This window comes from Scardinius erythrophthalmus, assembly GCF_964197995.2.
Source record: "Scardinius erythrophthalmus genome assembly, chromosome: 2".
Classification (NCBI taxonomy): domain Eukaryota; kingdom Metazoa; phylum Chordata; class Actinopteri; order Cypriniformes; family Leuciscidae; genus Scardinius; species Scardinius erythrophthalmus.
Genome location: NC_138222.1, coordinates 29,576,271 through 29,588,944, shown reverse-complemented (window position 1 = coordinate 29,588,944; position 12,674 = coordinate 29,576,271). Strand labels below are relative to the sequence as shown.

At 38.5% G+C, this 12,674-nt stretch overlaps 1 protein-coding gene across 9 annotated transcripts in view; it reads right to left on the bottom strand.

Moving 5' to 3' along the window:
* Positions 1-12,674, bottom strand: part of mtss1lb (MTSS I-BAR domain containing 2b) — a 72,196-nt gene that overhangs the window by 36,546 nt on the left and 22,976 nt on the right. For all 9 annotated transcript variants that reach the window (XM_081359074.1, XM_081359075.1, XM_081359072.1 and 6 more), the window contains exons 2-3: positions 12,173-12,234; positions 11,989-12,062 (exon numbers count right to left, since the gene is read on the bottom strand). In XM_081359074.1, coding sequence (XP_081215200.1) covers positions 11,989-12,062; positions 12,173-12,234 — 136 coding nt within the window. The remainder of the gene's footprint in view (positions 1-11,988; positions 12,063-12,172; positions 12,235-12,674) is intronic.

The window sequence follows — 12,674 nt, the reverse complement described above, 5'->3', positions numbered from 1 at the left end:
CTGTGCTTGTGCAGCTTCATTTTATTTTATGCTGTTTTTGGGCTGGAAGTTTCAAGCTCTACAGTATATTTTACAGTGCAATGAACTCTTTTATCTCCAACGATCAAGGCACTCTCCTTATGATCTGACCCATTTCAATCATTTTAAATGTAAACAGTGTCTGATACAATGTTTCCATACATATGCACTGACTTCTCACACTGGTTAAAATTAAAGGGATAATTCACCCAATAATGAAAATTAGACAGTGAAGGTGGACTCATCAGAGAACAATGCATGTTTCACACTGTCCATAGCCCAATGTTTGCACTGTTGACACCAATGAAACTGACATTTGGGCATTGGCATGAGCAACCAAAGGTTTGGCATTAGCAGCCCAGCCTGTGCTATTGCTCTGCTAATCCAACCTTCACACTCTGCTCTTACTGATGGAATGTAAAATCAGAGATGATTGGCCACCAGGACGCCAATAGGCGTGAAACATCCAACACTATACTGGCCAGTGTTTCAGTTTTAATGTCCAACCCCTGCATGTTTCAGTGGGTTTTTTTTGTCCATATAATCCAAGTCAATGTATACAGATGCAAACACTCTCAAGTCTTTCAAGAAAATGCTTTTCATCTAAAGCCAATCTCATCTGAACTCTCTTAAAAGCTGAGAGTTTCTCTCGAGTGGGAAACTAGGCCATCTCCACCTCTCTGAGTCAGCCATTTGTTTTTGAGAATGTGCTACAAAAACAACATTATTGTCTTTAATTAAGCTGCGTTCACAATGCTCATCTATTTGCTTCTCTTCCTCCCTCTGCATCCCTCTCACTCTCTCTCTCTCTTTAGCCTCTCTTTAGGACACTTCCTTGTGTCACAGGCTCTCTTTGTGCCTGCAGCCAGCAGCATGTACGTGGGAAGCGGCAGAAACTAGACTCCGCTGCCAAGGCAAGTCTCCCGTCTTCTTAATGAGAGCGGTGGGTATGTGCGTGTGAGCGCATGGGAGTATATGTGCTAGACAGAGACTCTGTTACTAATGACAAGAGACGCATCCTCTTCACAGTTCGCCCACACTGTAAGTCCTGATTCAGATTGATCCCAGTCTTCACCTACAGCTTCAAGGTTTGAGCTTGTATCCTCTGTTGAACCCTTGCATTCGCTCAACGCTGTAAAAACACTGAAACAGCTTGTGGCAACAAGCAGCTCTGCATGTAGCCTACCATGTTACTCTTTGCCACTCTGCAAACACTGTAAATGACTGCAAATTTTTTTCCCAGTTTCTTAGCAACACTATAAGCAACAGGGGCACATCTCTCTCTGTTGCTAGGCAACAATGCAGTGATCGCCCTCCCTTTTTGCAATGAGCTAGCTGGCGGTGGGGTATAGAGTCTACCTGTGTGTCATGTGCCACTGCACCGCATCCAGTGTTTCAGATTAGCTTGAGGAAAATCGGGTCGACATCCTGTGGTAAATGCCAAGAATACCAAACAAGCCCACACTCTCCCATATGGATTAGTCTGTTATAACAAGGGTCTGGTCATATTGAGCTGTCAGAACCAATCAGAAGATAGGAATTAAGGAAAAGCAGAAAAAGATGATACAGTTACACGAGGGAGAGCAGAAATAATCTCTCTAGATGCTATTATTCACATTGGGCTTTATGGCACAGGACCTTATGGTTTGATTAATATAATCCATGCACACCAGAAATCATTCTTTGTATAAAAATGAGGGTCTTTCGATCAGTTTTTGACATCTCTGTCAGCTTCTGAGCAGCTTTATGAATCCTCTCAGGGGATAAGAGCTGGAGGGTCTACCCAGGATGCTATCTTAATTAGGTCTATAACTCAAACCATAGTTAATATTTAATTGCCATTAAGGCAAAATCGAGCCTCTTAATTCCATATTGTACATGCTGTTTCAGAGCATGTTCATGTACAGATGTAAATGTACGGTCACGCCCGGAACTAAAAAACACAAGAGAGCTGGATCCAAATGCAGATTCCTTACCAAAGTAGATTACAAAGAACATGGGAACAGAGAAACAAGGAAACCAAAACTGAGCACATGTAAGCGTAAGGACAAAACCTAACAATGAACACAGGAAACACTATACGCACGGGTAATTAAACTAACAGGGGCACAGGAAACATGAATAAAACTACAAATTTAAAGACTACAAAACAAAAGCACATTCTAAACCAGTGGTTCTCTAACTGTTTTGGTCACGCCCCCCTCTTTATACCTCCCAAAAAATACACTAAAAAGTATGAGTAACAACCTGTCACTCACAACAATTGCAGACGACAAACAATCCAATCAATTACCAATGGACAAAATCAAGTTCCATCCTAAATTTTTTTCCATTTCAGGCCGACCACGCCTCATGTAGACTCAGCTCATTTGATCGGTTTACTGTTTTGGAACTTACATATATAACTGGTAAAGCAAGTTCAAAAGTGGACACAGTGTTTTTCAAAACCACAGCGTTTACACGCAAATGTTGTGCAGTGGCCAAATGCATGTATCTTATGCATGTTTACATACAAAAACAAGTAAAAAAGCTGCGCGGTGGAATTAAAAAAATGCCTTTTGTGTGAACTGGTAAATATTATATATAGGTAATATCACAGGAGCAGTACACAGTGCTGTTCCTCAGACCAACAGCAAAACTGTGAGTATGATATTTATACACAACAGTTCAATAAACAATAAGTAACAGTTTTTCTTGATTACTAACACACAATTCATGAAACAATTCACAATTTTCTCACAACTATAAACACAATCTCAAAACTACCATCTATCAATTTATACAAACCTCAAATTTCCACTGTCAGTCAAAAACATACTCTCTTTTGCCTCAGATGGCACACAAAACCTACTTAATGTTTACACATGGATAAATGTGTGCTAACTGAGCTCACAGTGTGACACTTGAGCTAATTATATGGTGTACTTGTGTTTTCTGAATGAGAGCATGGTTAAATGTGCAAAATGAGGACATTTTTGTGCAGAGTTTTGCAGAAAACATTGAGAAAATTGGAATGAGTGTCAAAACAAGTGAAATGTGTTGAACGTTTTGAGAGACGTGTATTTGTTTTAAGAATTCAATGAATGGTTAAGGAAATTCGGCCAACTGAATTAGTTATAGTGTGTTAGCAATTAAGAAAAACTGTAGTAAATTACTTTGAAAGTTACTTTGTCTAGTTTTGCCTGTCCAACAAAAACAGTTCCAAATCCACTGCAGAATCATCTCCGACACCTAGCGAAGCCTAGTAGTGAAGTTTTGTTCCTGAACGAATCAGTATTTTTGAACGAATCAGTATTTTTTCAATGAGCGAATGATTCAATGACTCAGTCATAAAGACAAGCTACTTGTCGCCACGTACTGGCGTAACGATTTAACCTGGAGAAAGGCCATGTTTACCCACAAAACAAACAGAGACAATGGGAATAAGTTACATTACCAGTCCAGTCAAATTGTAGGTCCAGAACTAACTGTTTAAGCAGCTATTTAAGTATAGGATGGAGTGAGAAATGAAGGATATTGCAGCCAAGAGTTTAAAATAAAATCGACAAAAGAATCCAAACTTATAGTGCTTGTAAATTACCTACAGTTTAACAGAAAAAAAAAAAAAAAAACACTGACAAAGAAAAAGCGGGTCCTTCTTTCTTGGTGGTCTTTAATACAGTGTGAACAAATGTGTGTTTCTCTTCAAAGAACCTGTTCATGGAAATCTTTGCGTCTGGCTTTTAGTCGAGGAGCTAATTTCAAGCATCCTGTCTTTTGTTAATAGTGTTTCTTGATTATAAGGTTTTAATGATAGTGTAGTTTGGGACGATGTAGGAGTGCTGAGCTGTACAAGTCTCTCAGTAAGAACAGGTGTTCCCTAGAGGAGGTCAGGAGTGTGCGTGTGTGTATTTGGGGAGGTATACTGGGAAAGCTGAGTCAGGCTCACCATGCTGGCGGGAGGTCCTGCACCATCAAACCGCCCTGTAGAATTAAAGAGCACCAGTAATTTTCCTGTAATAAGAGAGTGTTGATGGGGAGCACAAAGCCAGTGATGGTTTGTAAGAAGAGATTCTATCTTCTTGCCTTTTTTAATACATTTTCTGGCAGCCGCTGCTATCAAACATATATCACAAGGCTGTGTTGTGTGTTGTGTCTTTTCACGTTTCTTTTTTAATCACACAAACCCTCTTATGTCCTTAAGCTGACATTATATTAATAAACAGAGCCTGTATCTTCAAAATATTCAAAACACTCTGTCTCTTCAGATAATGCATCCTTTTAATGAGAAAAGAATAAACAGCTCTAAAAGGAGAAGCCATAATAGTGCCTGGCTGTACTGTACTGAAACGGGATCATTCAAGGTCACTGGCTGTCAAAGGCTTGGCTATAGAGAGATAGATTGGCAGACACAGATGGACTTCACTTGATCCTCAGTTATTTAAATGCAGCGTCAGATTATTCTTCCTTGTAACAAAGGAATGTACAGCACTTAGAGTTACTACAATTATAAAATTACTTATATTAGAAATTGGACAGCAATGAATTAAAGGTGAATGAATTAAAAATGGTACATTTAGCATTCAGAATTGCACCTGCTCCCCTTCATTTGGTTGACACACTCACACATGCTTTACGTTCATGAAATGAGAGAACTAAAGAATGCTATAAATGCTTATTAATCTAAAGATTGCATAAATATAGGACTACATTCATTAATTATTTCATGATTATTTGAAATACATTTTTTTGTAACATTTTAAGTCTTTACTGTCACTTATGATTGATTTAATGCATAAATATTTTTTCCCTGTAATGTCTTTAAAAAATGTATTTAAAAAATCTTACTGACCTCTAACTTTTGATCAGCAATGTATATTTTTAAGCTGTGCTTAAATACCAGTCTAAGTTCTTTAAATGCTTTATTATTTTATGTTACAGTTTTTCTGAATTGCTACTAAACACTAAACCCCATTCTCTGAACCAAATTCTCAATAGCCTAAACCAAATTCTCGAATACATCACTCTTTCTGTAAAACATTCAACAAGTTCAGGTAGTGAAACACAAATCTCATGAACCTTTTTTTGCAAAACTCTTAACACATTCTCACTCACTAAAACACATTTTGCACTGTGATGCACTTTTTTTTCAAAACCCTAAACACAGGCAGGCAAAAGTTAAACACAACTACAACACTGTTGTCATCGTTTACACACAACAACTCAAAATAGTTCACACTTGTTTCTAATGATATGACCAAACCCACTGTACATAGTACAAGTCCGTTCAGAGTGCCAAAACTGACTCAAAATGTTGCACTGATACAATGTTGATACCAACAATGGATGGAAACAATACAATGTAAAAGAGGTATATAAGGAGGACGAGGATGAGGACGAGAAACAGCAAGATGTGGAGAATGTTGTCAAGGCTGGATCTGGCTTTAGGGTTTTTCCCTTTGGCTGCAGAGATGTGGACAAAGTCCTCAGTCTGAACCCAACATTAAGACATGATGCTGAAACAGAATCTCAGTCACTGACCTTGATTTTGCAGTTGCACAACTCTTCTGAGTGTACTTTACTGTAACATGCTTTTCATTTAGAGTTTTTTACTGTAAGCTTTTTGGCTTTTGCAGTTGGGTCATTATTTTTAAAGTATGCAAGTGCTGAATATACAGACATTCAATACTATACAATATTCAGTACAATACTATACTTGCAGTGCATACAGTAATAATTACTATACTTTTTTATGTAATTGCAAAAATTGTTTACTTTGTCACAATATACTTTTTTTCTGTAACTGCATGCTTTAGATTCAGTGTTCTCCATTTTTTTATTTAGTGTTTAATGTATGATCTGGAGTGTTTATAATATTGACTCATGTGTGTATGATCTGAAAGCATTATCTGATTTTGAGCACAGATAAAATGGTTTTGAGGCAATTGTTTGATTTTGCCAGAAGAGTCAGAGGTTCTCTGAATGTGGTTTGAAAATTTGGTTTTGTGTTTAAGGTTTTGAGAAAGTGAGTGGTGGTTTCAAGAAATGTGTTCAGAAAAACTGTCGTCACCTTCCTAAAATAATTGCCGCCTTAGTAATTTTTTGACAAAAATGATTTTTTTGAAGTCATCTCCTCATGATGCTCGCCACCTCTGGTAAAATCAGAGCTCTGGCCCACATCCTCAGTTGAACAGATCATGCAATTCTACCCCAGTAGTATAATGGCTTATGTCAAGAGTGTGACTAAGGCCGTTTTATTTTGCCTAAGTCAAAAGACAATGAGACTTAGGCAATTTTACAAGCTTTTCAAGATGGCAGCTGCATCAAGAAGAACGAAAATCTACTCAACCTCAATTATTGGTTCAGTTTTTTGTGTTTTCTGAGAAACCTGAAAAAATGACTTGGGCAATTATTTTAGGAAGGTGACTATAATATTGAATTAATACTGTACATCCTGAATGTATCACACTGGATAATGTCCATCGTTCCATTTTTCACCTAGTAAAGATAAAAATGGAGTCTTGAAAACTTTAGAAATGCAAAGGTAATGCAATGTGAGCAAGAAAATAACAGTTCAGAAAGAATGGGCTAATTATTAAAGCAATTCCATTGCAGTTTTACTAATTGATCATTAATTATTTTTGGAGACCATCTTGGCAGACCATGCTTGTGTTAAGCACAACTGGTCATACTTTGGTGTTTTGTTCTTACACTAAAATGATGGCAAAGGTGCTCCTCTGGTTTCATTACGTATTATTCATGGTACATATACATTTGTGTACACTTCAAGCAGAATTTACTATCTCTTGTTGATATTATAGAGTGTGCCATGAAAATCTAATCTAAATCAGAAATAGACGTGTTAAGGCGACTGAGAATGTTCCTCTCAGACTGTTTGGCTGGTGTTTGCTTACACTGCCGTGTGAATGGTAACACCCTGCTGCCTACACCAGTCTACTTAAAACATCTGGGGAAATACTAACCCCCATCACACACACAAACACACTCAGACACACAAACTGATCCTCCAAATAGCTTGCCGGTTGCTGAGCTGGCAGACTTTTTTTTTTCATGTTCTCTTTGACTATTGACTATGAGGGGCAGCCATTTTGCCCCCTGGTGTATGAATCAGATTTATGATGTTCATTATGGTTGCCACTATTCCGCTCATGCAGGCAGGGCAGTAAAACTCCACTATGAAGCGCCGGACGAGCCTTCTGCGCCGCGCGCACATCTGCAGAACGCCTTTTTTTACGAGCTCCCGTGCCAGGCTTCCAGGACAGACTGTGATCTATCAACATTTATTCCCACCACAGCCAAGAACAGAGTGGGAAAGAGAGTCTCTGTGTGAGAGACTGAGCGCGAGGAGAAAGAGAGAGTGAGAGGCCGAGAGGAAGATCGAGAGGACGAGCCAAAGCACTTTTTGTTTTGATTCTGGCTCATGAATTAGGGTTTTCACACACACAGCCAGACTCCCTCCACTGAATCCGTCCATACAGAACAAGATTATTATCTAGGCCTCCCGATGCTGTGTTCTTTTCCCCTGCCACTTATTGTACACATGTGAAAAAGCCAATAACTTGGCTAAAGCCCCGATTTTCCTTAAAGGAGACAGTGTTAGACCATAATAACTTTATCATCATTTAGTCATCTAAAACAGTATGACTTTTGTTATCCAAACCAGTATGACTTTGTGTAACACAAAGGAAGATGTCTTTTGAAAGGTTAGTCTGAACAATTTAACTTAAAGGGGTCATATAATGTAATTTTTATACAAGCTAATATGATTCTTTAGGGTCTAAATTAAAAGTTTGTAATATACTTGAATTAAAAATTCTCATTAGTATTGTAAGAAAACACTCATTTTACCAGGTCAAAAACAGCTCTGTTTTCAGCACGCCGTTTCAGTGCATGTGTCTTTAAATGATAATGAGCTTTGCTCACCCCGCCCCTCTGTTCTGTGCGTACACTGTTTAAAATAATAATACAAAAACCATAACGCGTTGTTTATTATAAACGTGGGATTATGAATTATATTGAGAACGTCGTACATAGAAAACATGCCATAATGTACCCTGAGTGTAAAAATAGCCACATTCATCGTGAAGCGTGCAAGCTATTTGCAAAGATTAATATAAAGGTCAATAAACTTTACACTCACTTCAGTTCTTCTGGAGGTTCAGCAGGAACACGAATAGTTGGTACTGATCCTTTTTTCTGGAGCAGCTTCTTAGCAAAACCAGCTTTATACTGACCCTCGTTTGTAAAGCAGTCTCGAGTCTGGTGAAATGATTCGCGCAAACATGAAAGTATTGACGTTGATCGTGGGGAATATTCCCTTCGAAAACAAACTCAGCCACTGCGTCTTCAGCTTTATGGATTTAGAAACATCATCAATATGACTGCTGTGTTTCTTTATTACACCCAAGAACACCACAATCGTTAGACGCCATTCTACTCAGCACTCCAGCTATCAACAATGAACGCGCGTCGGCGCGTGCTATGATTGACAGCTCGCTCACGAGGGCGCAAGGGCGGGTCTGTGTGTGAAACGCGGCTGTCAATCACCCATCGTGGGAGGGGCGTCGATATTGTGACGTCACAATATCGAACAGCATGATTTGAGACAGGAGGAAACATATAAGAAGATTAAAAAAAAAAACACTGGATGGATTTTTATCATTTTATGGTGGTTGTGTACAGGCACTGCCAACACACATTTCAGTACAATCAACTTAAAAGTGTACCATTATATGACCCCTTTAAAGGGGTCCAAAACAACACTGGACCCCAGCGGCTTTCACTGTGTGCGCACACACAAAAAAAAAAACTTTTTTAAATATATTTTTTAGGTTCCACATAAGTTTTAGAATGACATAAGGGTGAGTAAATGATGACAGAATTTTCATTTCAGGGTGACCTATCCCTTTAAGTAATTTTATAGCCAATGTGAGAACACAAGAAAAAGTGCTGGTGATGAAGAGAGTTAGCTAGACTCAATCTCAGCAGGAGAAGAGGAGGATGAGCTGAAGGAAGAAGAACAGTAAAGAAAGTAAATGAGAAGCAGATTATAGGCAGTTAGTGGCAGGAAGCATCAGTTTCCTCCCTCACTATAGCGGCGGACCCCCATTGAGAGGATGAAGGCCTGGAGTGTGTTTGTGTGTGTGTGTTCGGTTGTGTTTGTGTGTTTGCTTCCGTTTCGTTGCGGTTCACTGCCATCCCCTCCTTCATTGCTTCGTGGCAGTCTGTGGCGCTGTGATGGGGAGGGGGTGCAACTTGTCCCAAACATAAACCTTACCAGCTAAACATGAATATGCAATTCATTGGAAAAATGTGCTTGTGGCAACATTTCTGCACAATAATTTTACATTGCTTTTTACACTTTTTTGTGTGATGCAAAGTGAAATGTCTAGTGAGTGGCACTAAAAGCACTGTCAGTTTTATCTGAAATAGATGAACGTGAATCCGGCAATATTTTATTATATTGGTTGTTGTGCATATCGTGGCAGTTTAGAAATAAAATGTCTGGTGAGTGTCACTAAAAGTTTAATGCTCTATTGTGCTTGAAAATAACGTACCACCTTCACTAAACCCTACCCTAAACCTAACCAACAGAGTTAACAAAAGCAAAGGTGAGATAAAAATGAATTGGTTCTTTGAGCTCTTTTCTCATGACTTGTGTTTCACGGGACTCATACCCGAGCGCACCGCATCATCATGCATCATCATCCTGAGTGCTGTACCAGGTGAACTACTGAGAAAGCATCAGAAAAGCCAGACATATTGAGCTAACTATGTGATGCATGTGAAACCATGTGAAATTTCAGCTGGAACCTGCACTGAATTGCATGTATAGGTTTGTTTTGGGGATTTTACAAAATGTAGAGACACTTTTTTTCCAATAAACCTGGGTTGTAAATATGAGATGCATTTGTATTCTTTTCAGAGTCAGTTTTGATAATTGATATTTCAAAGTAATGGTTAAATAATAATAATAATAATAATAATAATAATTCTCAGGGCCCCATTAAGGACCTTTGTGGGTCCCTTCACCCACAACACTCCAGATGGCCCTGCTTGAATGAAACTTCCCAAAAATGAATGCGATGCATACATTATGATACATCCTCCTTTCAGAGTTCATTTGACTTTTATCCTGTCACACGACACCCCAACCGTGCCCTCATATTCTCTCCTTTTGTTTCTCTCTCTGTCTTAAAATATCTTTCAGCAGCCCTGTGGTCAACACACTGTCACACATCCATAGACTATGTCTGCTTGCCTCACGCATTCACTCTCTCTCTCTCTCTCTCTCTCTCTCTCTCTCTCTCTCTCTCTCTCTTTGAAGTGCCAGTGAGGTGTGTCGGAGCTCGTGGCCATTCTCCTTTTGGCATTCAACAAATTTGACATCAATCAGGTCACATGATCACTGAGCAGTACGTGACCTCTCCTTCCCATAGAGAGACGTGTGTCTAAGAGCACTCACCTGTGCCATGAGCTAAACCCTCGGGTTATCTAGCCCACTTTTATATACTCCACATCTTCCTAATCCACTTTTATTGGCTGCTAAAATAAAAATATGGTGTTCATATCATTCTGAAATGTGTATCTGTGAAAGCTGTTGTCATCCTTTCAACTACAGTCATTTTAAGTCTATTCTGAGCCAAAGGCTGGATGTGGGGTGATGCATGTCTAAATCACAACAGAGGAAATATCACGCAAAAGCTTGCATATCAAAAAGTGTTAAAGAAGAAACGAGTGATGCGCAGCATAATCCGACCTACATCCAGGATACTAGCTATGTGCTACAAAACTATACTGTCATCAATAAGTTATACAATCTGTAAATTACTGGCATTCTGGTAAGAGCAGTGAGTTACTCAACAGTGAACATGAGAGTTGGCCAAATATAAGATATAAAATAATATATTTAGGTTTAAGCATAAAGAAAAACACCAAAATCCATTTATTCAAGACGAGAAGTTAATATTATTGAAAAATAATACACAGATTTGTGGGTTTGAATTTTGGAGTTTATGAATTTAATTCACAGTTCACACAGAGATATATGAAAGCTTGAGAAAAATGCACATTTTTGAAGACTGCATGAGACAAAAGGGCATTTATCTGTAAAAATGTTTGTAATAAAATGCCTCACTTTCTTTTAGCCTTGTTCCTCTGACTATTTAATGCTTCTTTTGTTCTTTTGTTTGTCACACACTTTCCCTTTGCACCTCAACAGCCTCCATCTGAAGCTTGTGTCACAAGTGGGATTGGATGCGATCCTTGATGCCTTTATAAGGCATACGGGAAGGCTCCCTCCGTCAGCTCATTAAAAACACAACATGTCCACACGCAACCATAATAACTCAGATCATCATACTCCTTCAAACACCTCAGGCAAGCCACGAGACAAGATGAAATGAGAAAATCCCCCAACCAAGAGAAAAAAGCCCAAAACAGTAATATAATCATAATGAGGCTTGTGGTTTATTTCCAAACAACTTTTTTCATCAGTTGATTCCCCTTGAAGATCTCGACTCTGTCAAATCATTAATAAAGCATCACGCCGTAAATAACCAAAAACACTCTCTACAACTTCGAGCCACGTCTTTCTTCCCTCTCATTTATTCAATATAGTCATCTGTTTATTTCTGCCATGTGAAAATACTGTTCAAAACTCACCAGAGATAAAGATGAATAATGCAATTGTGTTTAATTATTTGCTGATAAAGTTAGTTAAGCTTTTGTCTTACATGCACACAAATACGAACATTAACACGAATACATCCTCACATACTTCATCAGCCAAACGAGAGCATTAAATCTAGAGGGTCTGGATCTGTACCTTCTATAATCCTTTGTTTTGGACACTCAGTATCTCTCTCTCCAGTAGTGTTTTCTGCTATGCATAACCCTCATAATGGGATATACATACATAAATTGCACACACACACACACACTCTCACACATCCGTAATCGTGCCTATACCTCTTGTGTTGGTTGCCATGTCCGCCACCTTCTGAAAGGCATCCAGAAAGGCCACTGCTGCTAGCACGGTGGTTCTGAAAAGCACAAAACCAATGGGATAAATTGATGACGTTGTCTTTTCTTAACATTCAATAAAACCTTCTTCACATGACAGGTGCGGATGTGAGCCGGAGACTGAACTTACCGGAGTTGAGAGTGCAGCTTGGTGGCCTTGGCACTGAAGTCTTCCCAGACAGGATATGAACACTGCAAAATAACAAAGACACAAGGCGAGTTATGAGTGCGTCCTTTGTGTAAATATGTGTTCAATGTACAAGGCAGTAAATGTGTAATTTCTGTTTTTCAAGTTCAGTGCATTGTTCATACATTAACATTCAAAAGTTCGGGGTCGGTAAGATTTTTTCATGTTTTTTAAAGAAATCTATTATGCTCAACAAGGCTGCAGGTATTTACACAAAATACAATAAGACAGTAATATTATAAAATACATATTTTAAAATGCAATCCATTCCTCTGATGGCAAAGCTGTATTTTTAGCATCATTACACCAGTCTGTGTCACATGATCCTTCAGAAATAATTCTATTAATTATGTTGATCTCGTGCTTAAGAAACATTTATTGTTATTATAAGTTTTGAAAACAGTTGTGCTGCTTAATATTTTTGTGGAAAACTGTGATATTTTTT